This window comes from Benincasa hispida, chromosome 8, assembly GCF_027475165.1.
Source record: "Benincasa hispida cultivar pf3 chromosome 8, pf3_genome.v1.1, whole genome shotgun sequence".
Lineage (NCBI taxonomy): Eukaryota > Viridiplantae > Streptophyta > Magnoliopsida > Cucurbitales > Cucurbitaceae > Benincasa > Benincasa hispida.
In genome coordinates this window covers 7,447,423-7,464,932 of record NC_143485.1, presented here as the reverse complement: position 1 = coordinate 7,464,932, position 17,510 = coordinate 7,447,423, and the positions used below count along the sequence as shown (strand labels likewise).

At 36.6% G+C, this 17,510-nt stretch overlaps 1 protein-coding gene across 3 annotated transcripts; it reads left to right on the top strand.

The window, feature by feature from the left end:
- The first annotated feature begins 403 nt into the window (after positions 1–403).
- On the top strand, positions 404–15,628 carry TPST (tyrosylprotein sulfotransferase). 3 transcript variants are annotated; one of them, XM_039037906.2, is made up of 14 exons: positions 432–863; positions 1,396–1,464; positions 1,725–1,890; positions 1,983–2,054; positions 2,686–2,974; positions 5,555–5,695; positions 11,854–11,958; positions 12,070–12,156; positions 12,475–12,517; positions 13,420–13,472; positions 13,550–13,612; positions 13,718–13,837; positions 14,424–14,558; positions 15,394–15,628. In XM_039037906.2, exons 2-14 carry the CDS (start codon positions 1,416–1,418, stop codon positions 15,532–15,534), a joined length of 1,464 nt encoding a protein of 487 aa, XP_038893834.1. In that variant the 5' UTR covers positions 432–863; positions 1,396–1,415; the 3' UTR covers positions 15,535–15,628. The 3 variants fall into 3 exon arrangements, with proteins under 3 accessions (XP_038893832.1, XP_038893834.1, XP_038893833.1); XM_039037904.2 differs by lacking the exon at positions 12,475–12,517 and having other exon boundaries at positions 404–863; positions 12,070–12,217; XM_039037905.2 differs by lacking the exons at positions 432–863; positions 12,475–12,517 and adding an exon at positions 864–1,083 and having other exon boundaries at positions 12,070–12,217.
- Positions 15,629–17,510: the final 1,882 nt, after the last annotated feature.

Sequence of the window (17,510 nt, the reverse complement as noted above, 5' to 3'; positions counted from 1 at the left end):
TTGATGTTAAAATTCGTATAGAGAAAAGAGTATAACCTTCATAAAAGAAATGAAAATTTGTAAATGGTATAATGCACATCATACACTTTTATTTTGAATGCAGAGAGTGAAAATGTCGGGAAGTTTAAGATTTTAAGTGTGAGAATAAACTTTCTGAAACTATGATGATATATTTATATGAGTAGAGGATCTAAGTTATCTCGAAACAACATTAGAATAATCTTATCGCACGCCAGATCCATTTTTTCGACTTGAACCTTGATATTTTTTTTTGACACCGTCTCTTTGTTTTAGATTGATTATATTATACCATTCGATCCAAAATCAATCGGAAAATCATCAAATGCATTTCTACTAAGGTTTATTTTACAATTTTACCCCTCACGGTTTCGTAGGCGGTCTTATAACGTCTTTTCGCGTTGTCAAACTCTGTCCATCTTTGTCTCTCTATATATATTTGACGAAACTCTGTATTTTAAGCTTTGTAGCTTTTCTGATGAAATCATTCCGAATTCTCTGTTTCAGAAAGTGAAAAGAAAAAGCTGTGTTCAATTGTTGGGCAGAGAGATTAATACTCCCCTTCGTTTTCGGAGGAGGAGGAGAAGGAGAAAATCTAGCCTTTGTGTTTCTTCGCCATTTCAACGCAAAGTAAGGAATATTCATGACAATCTCTTTCTTTTTCCCCTAAATTTGATGGTGTTTCTTCTGTTTGGATGCTGGAAAAATTCGGGAGGGAAAAAAGTGGCTGGAAGTTTCTGAAGGCCGGAATTTTGGTGGGCCCTCATTGATCGCGAGGCCTGTCTCTCGGAATCCCAACACGATCTCGGAAATTTATGAGCACGAGATCCCTATAACCGATACTTGTAGGACATCCCATTTTCCTTCTTGGTTTTCTTGTTCCTGATTTTTGTTTTTTGTCGGGTTAATGCTCTGTTTTTCTGCTCTTCCAATCGAGGAATTTCTATTCTCTTCTTTTTAACTCTTGCTTGTTCTGGGTTTTGTTAATGCTCGAGTTATTCGCCTCTCCTTTCTGGTTTAGTGGCTAAGTGATTGTATGGTGTGTTTCTTTTGCGTTTTGTTCAGGTGGGTCTTTCTGATTTTAGCTTGTTTTTGGTTTTGAGGGTGGTTTTGCATGAACAAAGTGGATTAAGCCTTGAAGATATGTTTAATTTATGATTTTATGGATGCTTGTTGAGATTTTATCTGATAAAACAATTTATATCTGCTTGAAATTTTGTTTCTAGCTCAGTTTCTTGATTTTAAGAAATTGTGTAAAGGATTTGACAACCCTATGTTTGGTTCTGTTGCCCCTTTCTTTAGTGAATTGAATACGTAATCGCTTTTGCTGTGAATACTCTTTTCTTTTTCTGGTAACTTTGTTTTTTCTCTCTCCAGTGGTTGAAGGAGTGAGATGCATGGATCCTATTATTAAGTTAATTTTGCTTCTGATATTCTTCAGAATAGGTTGGTGCTTACCTACCCCTGCGTTGTTCGTTTAGATTTCTTTATTCAACTCCTTTTCTACCATTTTTACCACTATATTTCTCCCTTGCCTCTAGTAAAATCATGTGAATCTGTAAATTTAAATTTGTAGTTCAATCAGAGGTCATATTAAATTTTGTATAAATTGGAGCCTTAAAATTTATTGTATTTTTTAAGATCATATTTCATTGGCGTTTAGCTTCTATGCATTGTTGAACTAAGTTCTTTCCATTACATGCCAGCATGTGCTTCAACTGATGAAAAAAACTTTGAACACTGTGAAAGGCTTGTAAAAAGTTGGGCCTTATCTTCTCTTCATCAAGGTATCAACAAAGATAAACATACACTACAAGATTTACTGTTCTTTCTACATGTTCCAAGAACAGGGGGGCGATCGTACTACCACTGGTAACTTTCAGCATCATAAAGTTCACGGAGTATTGACCACTCAAGTATCAGAGTCTTGAGTATTTATTTGGTTCTGTTCTGTAACTATGCAGTTTCTTGAAAAAGTTGTACCCAAACTCTCAGGAGTGTCCCCGTTCTTATGATAAGCTACGGTTTGATCCCAGGTATAATTTTATCGACTCCAAGTATAAAGATGGTTATCATTTTATTTTTTCAGATTGTTTCATATGACATACATTCAACTTTTGAAATGTTATGTTTTACTCAATACTCAATTCACTTTAGCCTTGTTTTAGAATAATTATCAACCTTTAGTTGCAAATTCAAGTTATGTTTGATTATGATTGTCTGTGCGTGCAACTTAGATTTTACATGAACCTGGTAATTTGGTAATTGAATTAAAATAACTAGGATGTAGAAGCATGAGCGGTTTATGGAGATTTTTGGTCTAACTAGGGGAGAAGGTTAGGTTATATAGATAGAAAATACAAAAAAGAAACCCGAGTACAGAATAGTTTTGGAGATTTAATCATATTCTTATCAGAACTGAGAATGGCATTTTGAGGAAGAGTATAGTGGAAGAACAATGTTAAAAAGCTTTTTATTTATTTTTTAAAATTTTTTCACCAGTATTATGTTATTCGGGTGGGGAGTAGGAGAAGGATCCTCCAAACGATAGCAGGAAATGGATTGAAAATCAGAACCTTGAATATATTTTTTTTTATTCAAGACTGACCTTATGATAGTATTTATCTAATTTTGTGCGTCTGTATGGTATTTGGATTTGAATTGCAGCAAGACAAAATGCAGATTGTTAGCTACTCATGATGATTATAGCATGATGGAAAAACTACCGAAGGAGAGGACTTCGGTGGTGACAATTGTCAGGAATCCAGTTGACCGGGTTCTTAGTTCATATGAATTTTCAGTTGAGGTAGCAGCTAGATTTTTGGTACATCCTGACCTAGCTTCTGCAACAAAAATGTCCAAACGAGTGCGTGGAAAGACAAATGGAGTGAGCACACTGGATATTTGGCCGTGGAAGTATTTGGTTCCATGGATGAGGGGAGATCTATTTACTCGAGTATGTGTCCTGTAGGCTGATCTTTTGCATCTTCATGATGATTGTTTTCTTTTTTTTTAATGCAAGTGGAGAAAAATATAATTAGATGTATCGAATGTAAATAGCTTGCTTACATGAAATACATTAATTCAGATCTAAGATTATCCAGTGATCATAAATGTGTTTAAAGGCATGCCTTGGTTCAAGGTGATCAAGTAAGGGAGCACCATAAGTGCTGCCCCCATGCCTGATCTTTTCTTTCTTATGTTGCTCTAACTCTTTTAGTTTCTTTGATTTTGTCAATGTTTTGTATGACCCTGTTCGTTGCATGGTGTATTTTGAGTCGTGTAGACAAATTTTGCTATTGACATTTGTCTCAATTACATCTCTCTAATTGTATACAGTTTACTTTTCTCAGGTCACTTGATGCAATTATGTTTTCTTCTTACTTATTTTGTAGAGCACTATGGGGATTATATTTTCCCATTTTTATCTATAGATAGAGTGCACTGTATTCTTGTGAAGTGAACAATCATGTATGAGAGTTGAGACGGATTTATGCTTCTGAATCAGTATTTGATAAGTAAAACAAGCTGTACCAGTTGTTTGGAGCCAAATCAGTCTGAAACTTATAGTTTACTTTTCTCAGGTCAATGAATGCATTTAGGGTTTTATACCTCATTTTATAGAGAAGTATGGGGATTATATTTTTCCATTCTCATCTGTATGGATAGAATGTGCTGTATCTTTGTGAGAGTGATGAATTTCAGTTAAGACTGCCTCATGGTCAATATAAATGCTCAGCAGACAGCCTACTTTGATTAGATTAGTGTCTATTTATTATCTCTCTTTTTTTCGAGCCCCTTGATTCTTGCTCAGTTTGCAAAAGCATTGATAAGCTCATGTTTGATTTTCTTTGAGAAGGGGTTGATGAAGGAAAGGGGTCGCATTTAGTCAGTTGGGAGTTGGGAGTTCATTGGGAAGTCAGTGAGAAGGGAATGGGGGGTTATAGATTGGAAACTTAAGGATTGCATTTAGTTGGGAGTTGGGAGTTCTTTGGGAAGTCAGTGAGTAGGGAATGGGGGGTTATAGATTGGAAACTTAAGGATTGCATTTAGTTGGGAGTTGGGAGTTCTTTGGGAAGTCAGTGAGTAGGGAATGGGGGGTTATAGATTGGAAACTTAAGGATTGCATTTAGTTGGGAGTTGGGAGTTCTTTGGGAAGTCAGTGAGTAGGGAATGGGTGGTTAAAGATCGGAAACTTACGGATTCGTAATAGAGCTTGTTGGCAAAGTGGTTGTGGCATTTTCCCTTTGAGTCCTTATAGCGTAGAGTTATTGTAAGCAAGCATGGCCCACTTACCTTTGAATGGTTTTGAGTGAGGGTTGAAGGCACTTCTCGAAACCTATGGAAGGACATTTCTTTAGAGCTCCCCACCTTCTCCCATCTTGTTCATTGTGTGATGGGGGAACTGGAACTTGGAAGGTAAGGAAATGTATTTTGGGAGGATCAATGGGTGGAGGATAAACCCCTTTCTTTTATGTTTTCTCGTCTTTATCATTTGTCTACCCCTAAGCATTGTTTCATTTCCAGCTTTCTTGTTTGGTTGGGGAGCTATGTTTCTTTCTCATTTGATCTTCATTGATAGTTGTCTGATAGGGAAACAACAAAGGTTGTCATGTCACTCTTCTGTCTTTGATCGGAGAGTTTGGTTTTTTAGATTTGGGAGAAGGGGTGTTTGGTTTGAAGTCTCGACCTGTTAGAGGGCTTCTCTTGTAAGTGTTTCTTTTGTCATCTGCTGGATCCCTCTCCAGTTAGTAAGGTTGTCTTTGTTGCTTTGTGGAGAAGATTTCGAAGGAAGTTAAGTTCTTTTCTTGGCAACTTGTACTTGGTTGTGTGAACTCTATGGATCGGTTTTTGAGGAAGTTACCCTTTGGGCTTTGGATTTGAAGACCTTTTGTGATTACTCTTTATTGTACTTGGTTGGACTTGGACCCCTTTTCTTTAATGAGGGTTTTGTGGGCTTAGTTTTTTTTGTATGCCCTTGTATTCTTCTTTTCTCTATAAAAGTAGTTGTTTATATGTCTATATATAAACCCCATGCTTTGGAGCTGTTTTAGTCTGAATCAGAATTTGATAAGTAAAGCAAGCTGTATTCATAGTTTTTGAAGCCAAACCGGTCTGGAACTTTTTTCTTTTTTTTAAATGCTACTGCTTTCTTTTCACGTGCACAATCTAAGAGACCAATCCCCAAGGGAGGACAGGGTCGAAGCATAGTGGAGAAAGACCTTTCAATCTGTGGTTACTGATCAAGCCTCTCTTTTCATTTCATTTTATTTTTCTCTGGAACAACTGAAGCTATTTTTCATTAGCTTGTCAATAGTGATTTCAAGTGCTCAAACAAATAGGGAAAACAGTCGCTGCCGCAAATTAATTTGGAGTAGTGCGTAGCTTTGGTTTGAGATATAGAGAATCTAACAACAAAGGATTTTTGTTTTGGGTCTGTTAGCCTATGTGTGTGATCAATTAATCTTGACAAATTTTCTCTCTTGTTTACTACAATCTTATAAAAAGATTACTGTTTACCCAATGTTACGAACAGAGAGATGCTAGAAGGCAGAAAGGTTCAAGTGAAGCTAAGAGGGGCAGTCCATATGACATGGAGGACATTCTTATGCCACTAAAAGAGTTTGTTGATGATCCCATTGTTCATGATATTGTTCACAATGGGGCCACTTTCCAGGTAATTCTGAATTAATTTAAGTATTGGCATGAATATGATAAGACAGTTTTGATTGTTGGTTCTCTATATGGAGATATTTGTTTGTCTGTGATGTCATCTCCAGTCCCATTTTATGCAAACATTATGGGCATCTTTGGTCCTAAGGGTTAGGAGTTGGGGGAAGTGGAGTTGTTAACTCCAATCCTTGTTGGGCTCATGGAGTCCTTAAACTCACTGTGGGCTCATGACTAAAAAAATATCAATTTCATGAGTCATGAGTTTTTTTTTTTGAAAAGAAAATGGTTCATTATATTAATATATAGAGAAGAGCTAAGGCTCAGAGTACGAGCAAAAACGGAAATACTAGGACTTCTTTTAGGATCAGGAGGTGCACTCGGGCATCTCAACTAGGTTGACACTCCCTTAGCACCCTCATCACATCCAATGTGCATAGGGGAGAAAAGACATTAACAAGAGTACAACTCGAGGAAACAATAACCGCAAAACAAGCCAAAACATTGGCCTAAAACAGAGCCAACACAATGGCCTAAAACTGAGGGAAATAAATAAAGAGTTCAAAGATGGGGGGACCTAGAATAAGAGAAAAACTGAAATCCGGCACTAATTAATGCTGTCCGAAGGGGGAAGTGAAGATGATAGCCCTCAGTTGAGGTTGAAATCCGATAGACTATAGGCATGGAAAGATTCGGAGAGTATGCACCAGGAGGAGGCTTGACGGCGGGCGGCTTCAAGGCGGTCTTGGCATCCAAGAGCTTTGTTGTGGAAAATCCTTCGATTTCTTTCAAACCAAAGATTTGCCAAGAGGGCTTTTATTGCATTACACCAGAGTAGACGGGTGGGGTTGTGGAGATTAGGGCCAACTAGAAGTTGTAACACATTGCCTTTGAAGTCGTTGCACATGATCCATGAAAAGTTGAAGAAGCACAACAGTTTTTTCCAGCACCAAGCTGAATAAGGGCAGGTGAAAAAGAGGTGAAGGGAGTCCTCATTGTGTTGGAGACAGAAGGGCAGATTGAGGGTGAAAGGGAGGTTGTTGGCTGCCTTCTTTGAAGAACTTCAGCTACATTCAACTGACCGAAAAACATAATCCAAATGAGAATATTGACTCTTCTAGGGCTCTTTGTCTTCCAAATAGCTGAGTAGAGGGGCTTATCCAAAGGGGAGAAAAGGGATAGGTGCACTTTAAGGGAGTTAACTGTGTAAAAACTAGTGGCTGAGATAGACCAAACTCTTTTATCAAAGAGTGAGAAGGACTTCTATTTGCAATTTTCTCCATCAATTCTTGAAAGGCCAACACTTCTTCATCTTTGAGCAGTCTTCGGAAGGAGATGGACCAAGAAGATAAGCTGCTGTCCTAGTGATCAACAACTGAACCATTGGGAAGCATGGTGATTCCGAATAAGCTTGGATAAAGGGTGCTGAAGGGGGAAGATCCTTCCCATGTGTCTAACCAGAAAGCAATTCGGCTGCCATTACCAAGTTTGAAAGTGGCCAAGGATTCTACCTTAAGCCAAGTCTTTGATATGCTAATCCATGGACTTTTCAAGCTTCTACCTCCTTTCCCAGCTGTGTGCCAATCAAATGAATCTTTACGATGAATACTTCTTATAACTTTTCCCCAAAGAGAGTTCTCTTCATTGAAATATCTCCACCCCTATTTAGCAAGGAGTGCAATGTTCATAGATCTGAAACCACCGAGGCCTAGACCACCATCTGCTATAGGTTTCTGAACCAAATCCCATTTAACCAAGTGATTTTGCTTGCTGCCGCTGTTGCCTTCCCAAAAGAACTTTCTTATTATCCTTTCCATTCTAGATATTACTCCTTCGGACATGAGGAAGATGGCCAAATAATGAGTTGGAAGGTTTGAGAGGACTGAAGTGCATATAGTGGCTCTTCCTCCCCTAGAGAGGTTAAATCTCTTCCACTTATCAAGTTTAGCTTGTACTTTGTGTAGGATTGGCTGCCAAAAGGAGGCTCTTTTCGGGTAACCCCCTGAGGCAACCCTAGGTAGTAAAAAGGAAGTTGGTCGGCCGTACAATTCAAGGATGCTGCTGTGCTAAAGAGTTCTCTGTCGTCCACATTGATGCCATAGAGGGCTGATTTTTCCCAATTTACTTTCTGCCCTGAACACCATTCAAAGAACTCCACTGTATGTTTAAGTTTTACAAGCATGGAGCTGTCATATTTGCAAAACAGTAAAGTATCATCTGCAAATTGGAGTATGGAAACTTGAACTTGCTCTTTGCCTATTATAAAACCTTCAATAATGCCGGATTGGGTGAGTCTGGAGATTAAAGTACTCAATACTTCACTGACAAGGAGATAAAGGAAAGGGGAGAGGGGATCACCTTGCCTTAGGCCTCTTGAAGCAGCCACTCTTCCCCTTGGTCTACCATTAATGAAAATCGAGTATAGTGGGTCTTTGACACAACCCATAATCCATTCTATCCATTTCTGTTTGAAATTCTTGGATCTTAGCACTTTTTCTAAAATTTCCCAGTCTACTCGGTCGAAAGCTTTCTCCATATCAAGTTTAAGAATCCACCCCTTCTTTTTTACTCTGTACTCTTCAACAGCTTCATTGGCAATAAGACTGGGATCCAATATTTGAATTTTCAAATAACTCATCCCATCTTGAAATTGAGCTGCCTTCCCTTGACCAAGTGAAGCTCCCATTACTCAACCGGATTTCCAAGAGTTTTGCTTGTTCAATGAAATCATTAAATTTTCTCATGCCTCTAGTACTTCGGGCCAAGGGGAATCTCTCATGCCTCTTCACAGTAAGCTACAAGAGAAAGTAGTTCTTCCCACACAAATTTTCTTTCTTTGTAGTCGGTTGACCCATATACATTAGTGATCCAACAAATCTTTTTACAAATGGTGGTACATTTTATTGAAAGGGAATATCCTCCTTTGGGGGTTTCTAATACCGAAATCATGTTTGTATCCCACATTGTCAACAATCCACCAGAAGCACCAAAGGATTCAACAAAGTCCCAACCGACCTCCTTGGAACTCCAAATAGATTTAATAAAGCTTGCATCAAAATTTTCTTTCTTGGATTCTTGAATTAAAACTATTGAGGGGTTAATTTTCTTTAAGAATCGTTTAAGGGCCAGCCTTTTATTACTATCTTTGAGGCCTCTTGTGTTCCAAGTCACTATTTTCATCTTTTTGTACTCAAGGTTTAGAGGCAGCCTTTACAATCATAAGTCAATCCAGAATTAGGTTGCAATTAGTGACTATGCTTAATAGGTGTGTTGGGAGGTCAGAAGGGATTGCTGAGGGGGCGGAGTGGGCAGGGCTGAGGGCTTTTGCCTCAGAGGTCTTGTCCTCCTCTGTCTGAAACAGGGGATTTAAATCAACAAGTAAGGGTGCTTCCGTTTTTGACACTTCTTGTTCTTCTGATGTGCTGTTCCAATCAGTTTTCTCACTACTCACACTGAAAGGGGAGTCTGGAAAAATCTTGGAGTTCCTCTCAGAAATAAACACTTCGGGTTAGGTGGGGGGAGGGAGAGTTGGTTGTCTGACCTGATAAAATGAGGGTGCTCTGGTAATGGTTGCTCGAGGGTAGTAATGGCAGAGAATTCGGTTGATCTGGCAGAACAGGGAGGGGCAGGGGAGATGTGCTAAGGCAGGGGACAGGAGAAGAGGGCTTAAAGGACGCCTGGACTTCGATCGTGGTTAAGGCATTCTCAAATGAGGAAGAGGTTGAGGGGAACACCACGTTGCAAGGGAGTAATGACTTTGTTTTCTTTTTTCTTTTTGGTGCGAGTGGCTTTTCAACTTCTGAGTGAGAAAAGCCGGCTGGAACTCCCTTTTTCCAATTCTCTTTCTTCTTAATGACAGAGAAGGAGTTAAGAGCAGGCCGTGGAACTCGAGGAGCCTTAATACTTACACTAGGCGCCTTTGCTGGTGAAACACTTAAGTCTAAAGACTTTTCGACTTCCTTTAATTGAAAGTTTTTTCTCTCGGAGGATTGAGGCTGCAAGGCAGGGGATAAAGACTTTTCAACTTCCTTCCTTGATAGATTTCCCCTGTCAGGACTTAGTGGTCGGTTGACTTCCTCTTTCGAAAATATAGGCCTTTGAACTTCTGAGTTAACGCTGTTAATACCCAAAGGGGGTGACTTTTCACGTTCCCCTGATGCTCCCTTACTGATTTTCGAAGCCTATGGCTTTTGGAACTCCTTCTTCTTCTTTGCCACCGCGTTTGGACTTATTGAGAACTTTGGCTTGGATTTGGCTGACAATAGGAAGGACCAATCGGATATATCAATTTGGGAGGTGGCATCTTCATCCTTCAAGACTTCTTGTAATCGAACTAAGTCTATTCGAACTAAGTCTATTGGATTAGAGAAATCCTTAAAAAGTACATTATAAGGTAGACTAGTAGGCTGATGAAAGCAAATAATATCACCAAAATTTAAATAAAAACTTCCACGAATTTCATCTTTAATTTCAGTGGTGGCTGGCATGAACCTACAAAGATTTTTCCTGACCTGAATTTTAGCTTCTAAACAATTGATGAGATTAAGTGTTTCTGATGCAATTGAAATGAGTCCACCAAAGTAAGCCCTGATTGTCTCAAAGGTGCTTCTACACCAATAATCTAGAGGGAGGTTTTTGATTGATATCCAACCCCCATAACCTTGCATTACTGAAAGCCTTCCATGACTAAGGGGATTCCATTTTTCCAACAATAGATGAAAGGGGCCAAACTTATTCCATTTGCCCTGGGCTGACACTTTTTCGCCTAAGTCTCCTTGGCTGAGCTTGATGAGAGTCTTGTCTGCAAATAGAGGATTGATGACAACATTGGTGCCGAGACACTTTCTTAACTCTTTGGCGATTTCCTTCCACCCATTTGATGCTAATAATCTTGAAATAATCCATAAATTACTAAAATCTTCAGGCAAAACATCACAATTCTTTTGAGTCCAAAAAGAATGGTTACTCTGTTTTTTCGGGGGTGGAACAGGGGAGAGTGAAATGGTAGAAGCTAAGGGAATCAGGGGCTTAGAGGCTTGTAAAGCTTCGGAAAAGGGTTTTACCACAAGGAGGGAGAGCAAGGCTACGATTACTGACCAGCCTCTGATTAGGGGAAAGACAAGGTGGAGGAGAACTAACTTGGATATCAGAGGGTGCTCTGAAAATTTGGATGCAGTCTTCGATCATGTCCTTAAAGTCTTGCCAACCTGATTTTTCATTGCCGAATGGGATATGGATGTTCTTTCTTCCTCCAGAGATTGGCCAAACAACGCATTTTACAAACCACTTCTTCTTTGCACGAAATTTAGCCAGTTTTATGAAGCTTTGATCAACTCTTTCCTTTAATAAGAAAAATTCAAAGGTGGAACCGGATAGAAGTCTGCGAAAACTCTCATGGAGCCATTTAGTTGAGGTTAAGGAGAGGAGAATGGACTGTCCTTTCTTTAAGTTTTTTATGAAGAAACCGGATCCTTGCCCCATATGGAAGGAATGGTCAAGAATGCGGCAGGATTTAAATTCCATGGCTGGATACAGAGCAAAAGCAAGGTGCAAAAAACGAGAGGAGAGGAGGTGCAGGAGGGTGAGGGTGAGAAGGGCGGGGGCGAGTCACTGGAAAGGTGGGAGGACGTGGTGAGCTCCGGTGGGGTGGACGGAAAGATGTGCGCGGGAGGGAGGAGGGGAGAGAGTTTTGGAAATCATTTTTTCTTCAATGAGTTATTCCATGAGTCATGAGTTATTAACTCCTTGCATAGTGGGTCATGACTAAACAACTTTCCAAACTAAACAGTCCCCAAATGCTCCCTATGTGGTTTGTGAGGTACAATGGTGATATGAATGTACCTTTTTTTTTTTGCAATTTTCGTAGGAATGATTTTAGTGTTCCCAATATACTCTAAATTCAATGACCTAGAAAGTCGGCCAGTTAATTTGGTCCCTCATTTGGTTGAATGTCTGATACCAAATGGATGCTATCTCGTATTTAGTTATTACACACTTGTTGATGTTTTTGGTACTTTTGGACATGGTCAACTACATGAAGTTGTTTAAATTTTACCAATCAGAATTTTGTTTTCTTGGTGGGTATAATACTCCTGTTAACAGTGCATTTGCTGATGCACTTTTTCATTCTTTTCAAAATGTGATTGACCATTGAAAAGTTTTCAGATAGCAGGATTGACAAACAACTCCTACCTAACTGAATCACATGAGATACGACACTGTATACAGGAACATAAGAGTCTTGGTCAACATGTGCTTCATGTGGCAAAGGTAAAAACCGAAGGTTTCTTAAATTATGACAGTAGATATATGGACAATTATCTTTCTGATACTTGGCCTCCTTATGGTTGCAATTATGGTAGATGCTTGTAAATCTTGCAGAAGAGGTTGGATGCCATGTTATATGTTGGTCTAACTGCGGAACATAAGGAATCTGCGACAATGTTTGCAAATGTGGTTGGTGCACAGGTGATTTCACAGCTAAGAGATGCCAACTTTAGCATGGACACTTTAGCTGTCAATCAAACAGGTTTATGTTTTTGTTCTGTAGCTTTTCATGTAAAGAGGACACTTTTTAATTTAACAGAAACAGTTAACCTTTAGTAAATGATTACGTACAAAAGGAGGGGAGAGCCAAGGGATCAGTAGAAATAAAAAAGTTGGTGCATGTAAATTAATCAAGAAAATAATCAAAATGTCTTTAAGAGTACTTGACAGTTCTTTTCTCCTCTGTCCATGACCCCAAAAGAATATTTGCTTATTTTTCTTGAAGTTGTGTCTTCACAGATTATCAATAAATGGCCAGCTCCACTGAAGTCTAACCTGTATGGTAATTTTATTCTGGAGCTTTGCTGAGACTTGAAATGTAGAAATTATTATTTGTTAGATGAGAATTGCTTTTATGATTGGAAGGAAATAGAAATCTTTCCAGATTCAAAATTTCCACTCAGGCTCTTATTTATTTCATCCTTTTCCATCCAGGAAAATATATGTTCCTTTATTTTTGTTACATTTGTTTTGGTCCCTCCAGTCCCATGGTGTGAAGGCATTGATAGTTCCAACAACGATGTGTAGCATGGAATTAACTTCCAAAACCTGTTTTGGCATCCATCTTTGCAGTTATTTCATATTTGTAACATTGGCTTATGTCGTTCCTTTTCTGGATCACGATGCTGAAGATCTTCCTTTTCAAGATTACTTTTTCTTTTCCGAAAAGAAAAAAAAAAAAAAGGAAAAGTGACCCCGAGAATGAGAAACAAAATGATTTAGAAGATGTGGATATTTATTATATATTTCTACTTGGGTAAAAATTTTCCGAATCGTATAGGACCCTTTATAATAGTTAGTTGAGTAGTGGTTCTTGAATTGTACCTCTTAGTTGCTTAAGATTCTGCTGGTTGCTAATTTACATTGATTGACAGTTCAAAGTTTACTTGTCTGTCATATGTTTATGGATTGAGTTAGCAAGTGCACTATCTAAACAGACCACATTCATTTCCATCATTTGGGATGTTTTGCCAATTGGATCTGTTTTCAGTGAAAAAGATTAGTCGGTTATGTATTTACTTGACAATCCCATGCTACTATAAATTGATAGTATTTTGAAGGTGTATTTTTATTTTTCCACTTCAATCTAGTGGTTACATGAGCTTCCAATTTTGATGCTGTATAGCTTATTATCAAGAGAAATGTTGGCATGTGGTTTGACTAACATCTCTTTTTGAAGTACAGGTAATAGTAGCTCTTCGCATTTGGATTCTGAGCTTGAGATCAATGTTGATCAGGCAAGCTTCTCCCATTGTCTAATGACTTTAATCATATACATAATTCGGGATCTCTATTAATCCATTTTCTGTTACAGAATAATAGTACCTTAGATGAAAAGGCTACTGTGCAAGATGTAAGTGAAGCAAAGAGGGAAAATGTACGTCACCTCAGAAAAACTGCATTTCTGTAATTCATATATGGTCTAATTTATATTCCTTGATTTATTACACAAAATTTATATTCCTTGATTTCAACATGCCAGATGACTGTTGCAGAACTTATTGAAGTTTATGAAGGGTGCATTTCAAGTCTACTAAAGACTCAATCACGTCGTCGATTTGCTTCTTTAAAGAGGATTTCTCCTGCAAATTTTTCAAAAGAGGTATGATTGGACAGCCAATTCAGTTGAGGAGTTATCACCAAAAATATTTATGTCTGCCTAGAAAATAAACTTAGCGTAGTGGATCCTTACCCTTGAAGGCTTTGCTGATCCATTCTGTTTTAAGTCATGGTCCTTGGTGGAAAATTGACGGGGGTTTCTCAGGGGTATTTTTGTTTTTAGTATTTGAGAAGCATATACACTTGGTAATTATCTATTGCGTACTTCTCACTTTCCTGAGTTTTGTCTAAATTGTTTACTGTTTTCGAAAAATAAGAAATTGGTTTCTTGCTGTTCCTAGGTTTGCAATTTTCTTTTTTCAATGAAAAAGAATGGATAAGAAACTAATAGCACTCACATTTTTTGTTTTTCTTTCTGAAAATAATGTTATTGTTTACCAATTTTAGAACAAGAAAATAATAATTTGGTTTCTTACTGTTCCTATGGTTTCAATTTCCTTTTCACTGAAAAAGAATTAAACAAGAAACAGATAATACTCATATGATGCCTCTTATCTCTTTAAGAGATTATGGAACGGTAGTTGTTCCTTATGTTGCTGATTTTCTTATTCCTCAATGCTTTCTTGCAGGCCCGGCGTTCCATTTCTGATGAAGTTCTGCAGCAGATTAGAACACTGAATCACCTGGATGTGGAGCTTTTTAGTTATGCTCAAGAAATCTTTGCAATGAGACATGTGCAACTGATGGGGAATCTTGATATGAAAGTGAGTCTTTTCCATTCCTTTTCTTGGATTTCTGTAAATTATTCTTCATTTCCATTTATATTTCTCTTCCAACTTCAAATGTTATCTTCCTACTCAACTTCTTCGGATAGACCTCTATGCACACACAGTGTTACATTCCAGAAAATACAAAACTCACCATATAACAAAACCAAGTACAAGCTAGGAAGCATAAATACTTTTAATTGTGCAGTAATATGTGGTCGATACATGATTTGAAGTATCTTTTTTTTAAAAATTATTTATTTATTTGTTTTTTTTTTTAATTTTCAGATACGTGTATCCCTTTCCAGATATGTGAAAGGGAAGAGGATACGTTAGGTCATTTTTTTCCCTCAAATTTAAGCCTAACCATAGTCCACTTTATTTAAAACACCACTTAAATCTGGTAGTCCAGAAAAAAAAAAAAAAAAAGAAAAGAAAAAAAAGAAGAGAAAAAAAAAAGTAGAAGCAAAAAACTCTAAAAGCAATCAAATCTAAATTCTTCTCTCTATCTAATTCACGATCCACACCCCCTCACTTCATCTTCGACTTCATTCTCCATTCTTCATGTTTTACTTTTCCGTTGCTGTCTCCCATACGCTTGTTGCCCAACCACCATCATCCTCTTCGGTGCCAGTTATGCCGCCATTCTTATTATTTTTTCTCCAAGTTCTCACTCGCTTTTTTAATCTACTTTAGTTTAACTTAAAATTAGTATTATAATAATTGATTGAACATTATCATATTATATATCTTAGTTTTTAGAAATCGTCGTATCCGTATCTCGTATCCATTTCTTGGGGTGCAAGTTATCTTATGATTTCTTAATTTACAGGATGGAACAAAAAGCAAACTCAATCGATCACTTGCCTTTGAGCTATGGAAAATTCCTTCGTTGGTAATGCTTTTTATCTTACTCCTTATTCTCTTCCTATTTGCGAATGCTCGGAGAAGAGTATCTAAAGTTAAGGTATAATTGTTGATTTAATTTATATTTGAAGTGGAAAAGCGAGTTTTTGCATCTCAACATCTGTTTGGATTTTAATTGAATGAACGGTTTTGCCTTTCAACCCTATTTGAGCAATTATTTATTGTTCTGCCTTCTTACTTGAGACACTGTTTTTGTCCCTGATTTTGAAATGGTTTCTGCTTTAAAGGCTGAAACTTTACTGACCGTTTAGTTTAAAGTTTTATAGATCTGATTTTTGTCGGGGTAGATTGTTGTGCTTAATATATATATATATATATATATATATATATATTTATTTATTTATTTCTAAAAGAATGATTCTGGATTGGGTCGGATCAACCCGGTTTGAAATTCTATGAACTAGAGATCCGACCTGAAATTCTATTTTAAAAAATTTTGCAACCCAACCCAAGATAAATCTAACCCAATCCCACCCTCACGGTTTGATTTGGGTAGTTTGGGTTGGTCGAGTTATTGGAATTTTTGAGCAAAGGGAATACCCTAAGCAGGATAGTTATTACAAAACAATTTAAAGAGATATATCATATTAAATAATCAGATACTTACAAATTATTAAAAATGTTATATTGGTACTTCTGTTAGGGGGTAGAATGTATTAATTGGCAACATTCCTCTAATTAAGTTTTAAGGTAAAATTTTCAACTAGCCAAATGGTTAAAAGTTAGTAAGAAAAAAAAAACAAGAAACCTTAACCAAATTAAAAAAAAAAAAATTGTGGTAACTAAAGTTAATTAAAATTAAATTCTACTCATGCATCATCTTGTGTCCAAATACTCAAGAAATAATCAAACTCACATATGTATAGACTATATTAACAATGACAATAACGTGTGTATATATAACTTGATTGTAATTCTAAATATGAGTATATGATAATAGAGACTCTTTGAGAATTGTGTAGTGTACGTCTTTACGAAAATACGCTGTAAATATAAGGACAAGTCTTGTGACAAAAGTAGAAATGACGACATACAACTATTCGGGTGAACCCTTAACAGTCTTAGGTTATTTTCTCTAAACTTTGTCATAGCTTATGAAAATTTGATGGTTCCTCTGAGCATAATCTACAATGTCTCGCAATGCGTCCTACTTTTGGTTTTTAGTATGATATTTGCTACACATTAACCGTGGTTGATGTGCCCGAGGCAGTTTTGTAATTTTTGTATATGTTTTATTTGATTCCAAACTTCATCCCATTCAAAATGATAAATTGATAGGACTTCATATTAATGGAATGTTGGGATATTGAAATTTAATAAATTTATGAGAACGATATAGTTATTTAGTAAACGAAAATATTGATATCTATGATCTAGATAAATATTTCATAATAAAAGATATTTTGAAGAATTTTTCAAAATAAAGATGTGTTGAAGATTGCACAAATCTAAGGGTATTTTAAAGTGAAAAATGGTGAGAGTGAGAGAATAACAATAATAATGAATTTTTATATATATATATATATATAGTTTTTGATTGGGGTTTGACTGTGAATATACTTATATTATATCGAAAAAATAATTCGAAAGAAAACTCTTCACTCAACTATCCAAAAAAAATGTGGTAGTCAAAATAATAAATATTACAATTTTCTAGGTATTTTCCATCACCGTATATTTTGGTAGTTATACAACGAAAATTTTCTTTTACCGTTTTTTTTTTTTTGTGTTTGGTAAAATCGATTATGAATAAATCCTCCCCTAAAATCACTTTTAGATCATTGGTTCATTTCACACCTTTTTAAAATCAAATTCTTTACTAGCTTTTAGACTCTCCGGATGCAATTTTAAATAAATTTATATATATATATCTATATATCTATATGTATATATATTAATTTTATCATTTTAAATTAAGATATATAATATACTTATTTTTAAATAATTATAAATAATAAAAAATAATATTAGATCTATCTTAGTTATTATATCTAAAAGTGATAATTTTGATATTATTTACCA

What these genes read in the sequence shown, in the direction of transcription:
- TPST (XM_039037904.2), top strand. Translation starts at nt 1,416, where the DNA reads ATGGATCCTATTATTAAGTTAATTTTGCTTCTGATATTCTTCAGAATA. An exon ending in TCTGATATTCTTCAGAATAG is followed by an intron (nt 1,465 to 1,724) that starts GTTGGTGCTTAC and finishes ATTACATGCCAG; the next exon opens with CATGTGCTTCAACTGATGAA. An exon ending in GTGAAGCAAAGAGGGAAAAT is followed by an intron (nt 13,613 to 13,717) that starts GTACGTCACCTC and finishes TCAACATGCCAG; the next exon opens with ATGACTGTTGCAGAACTTAT.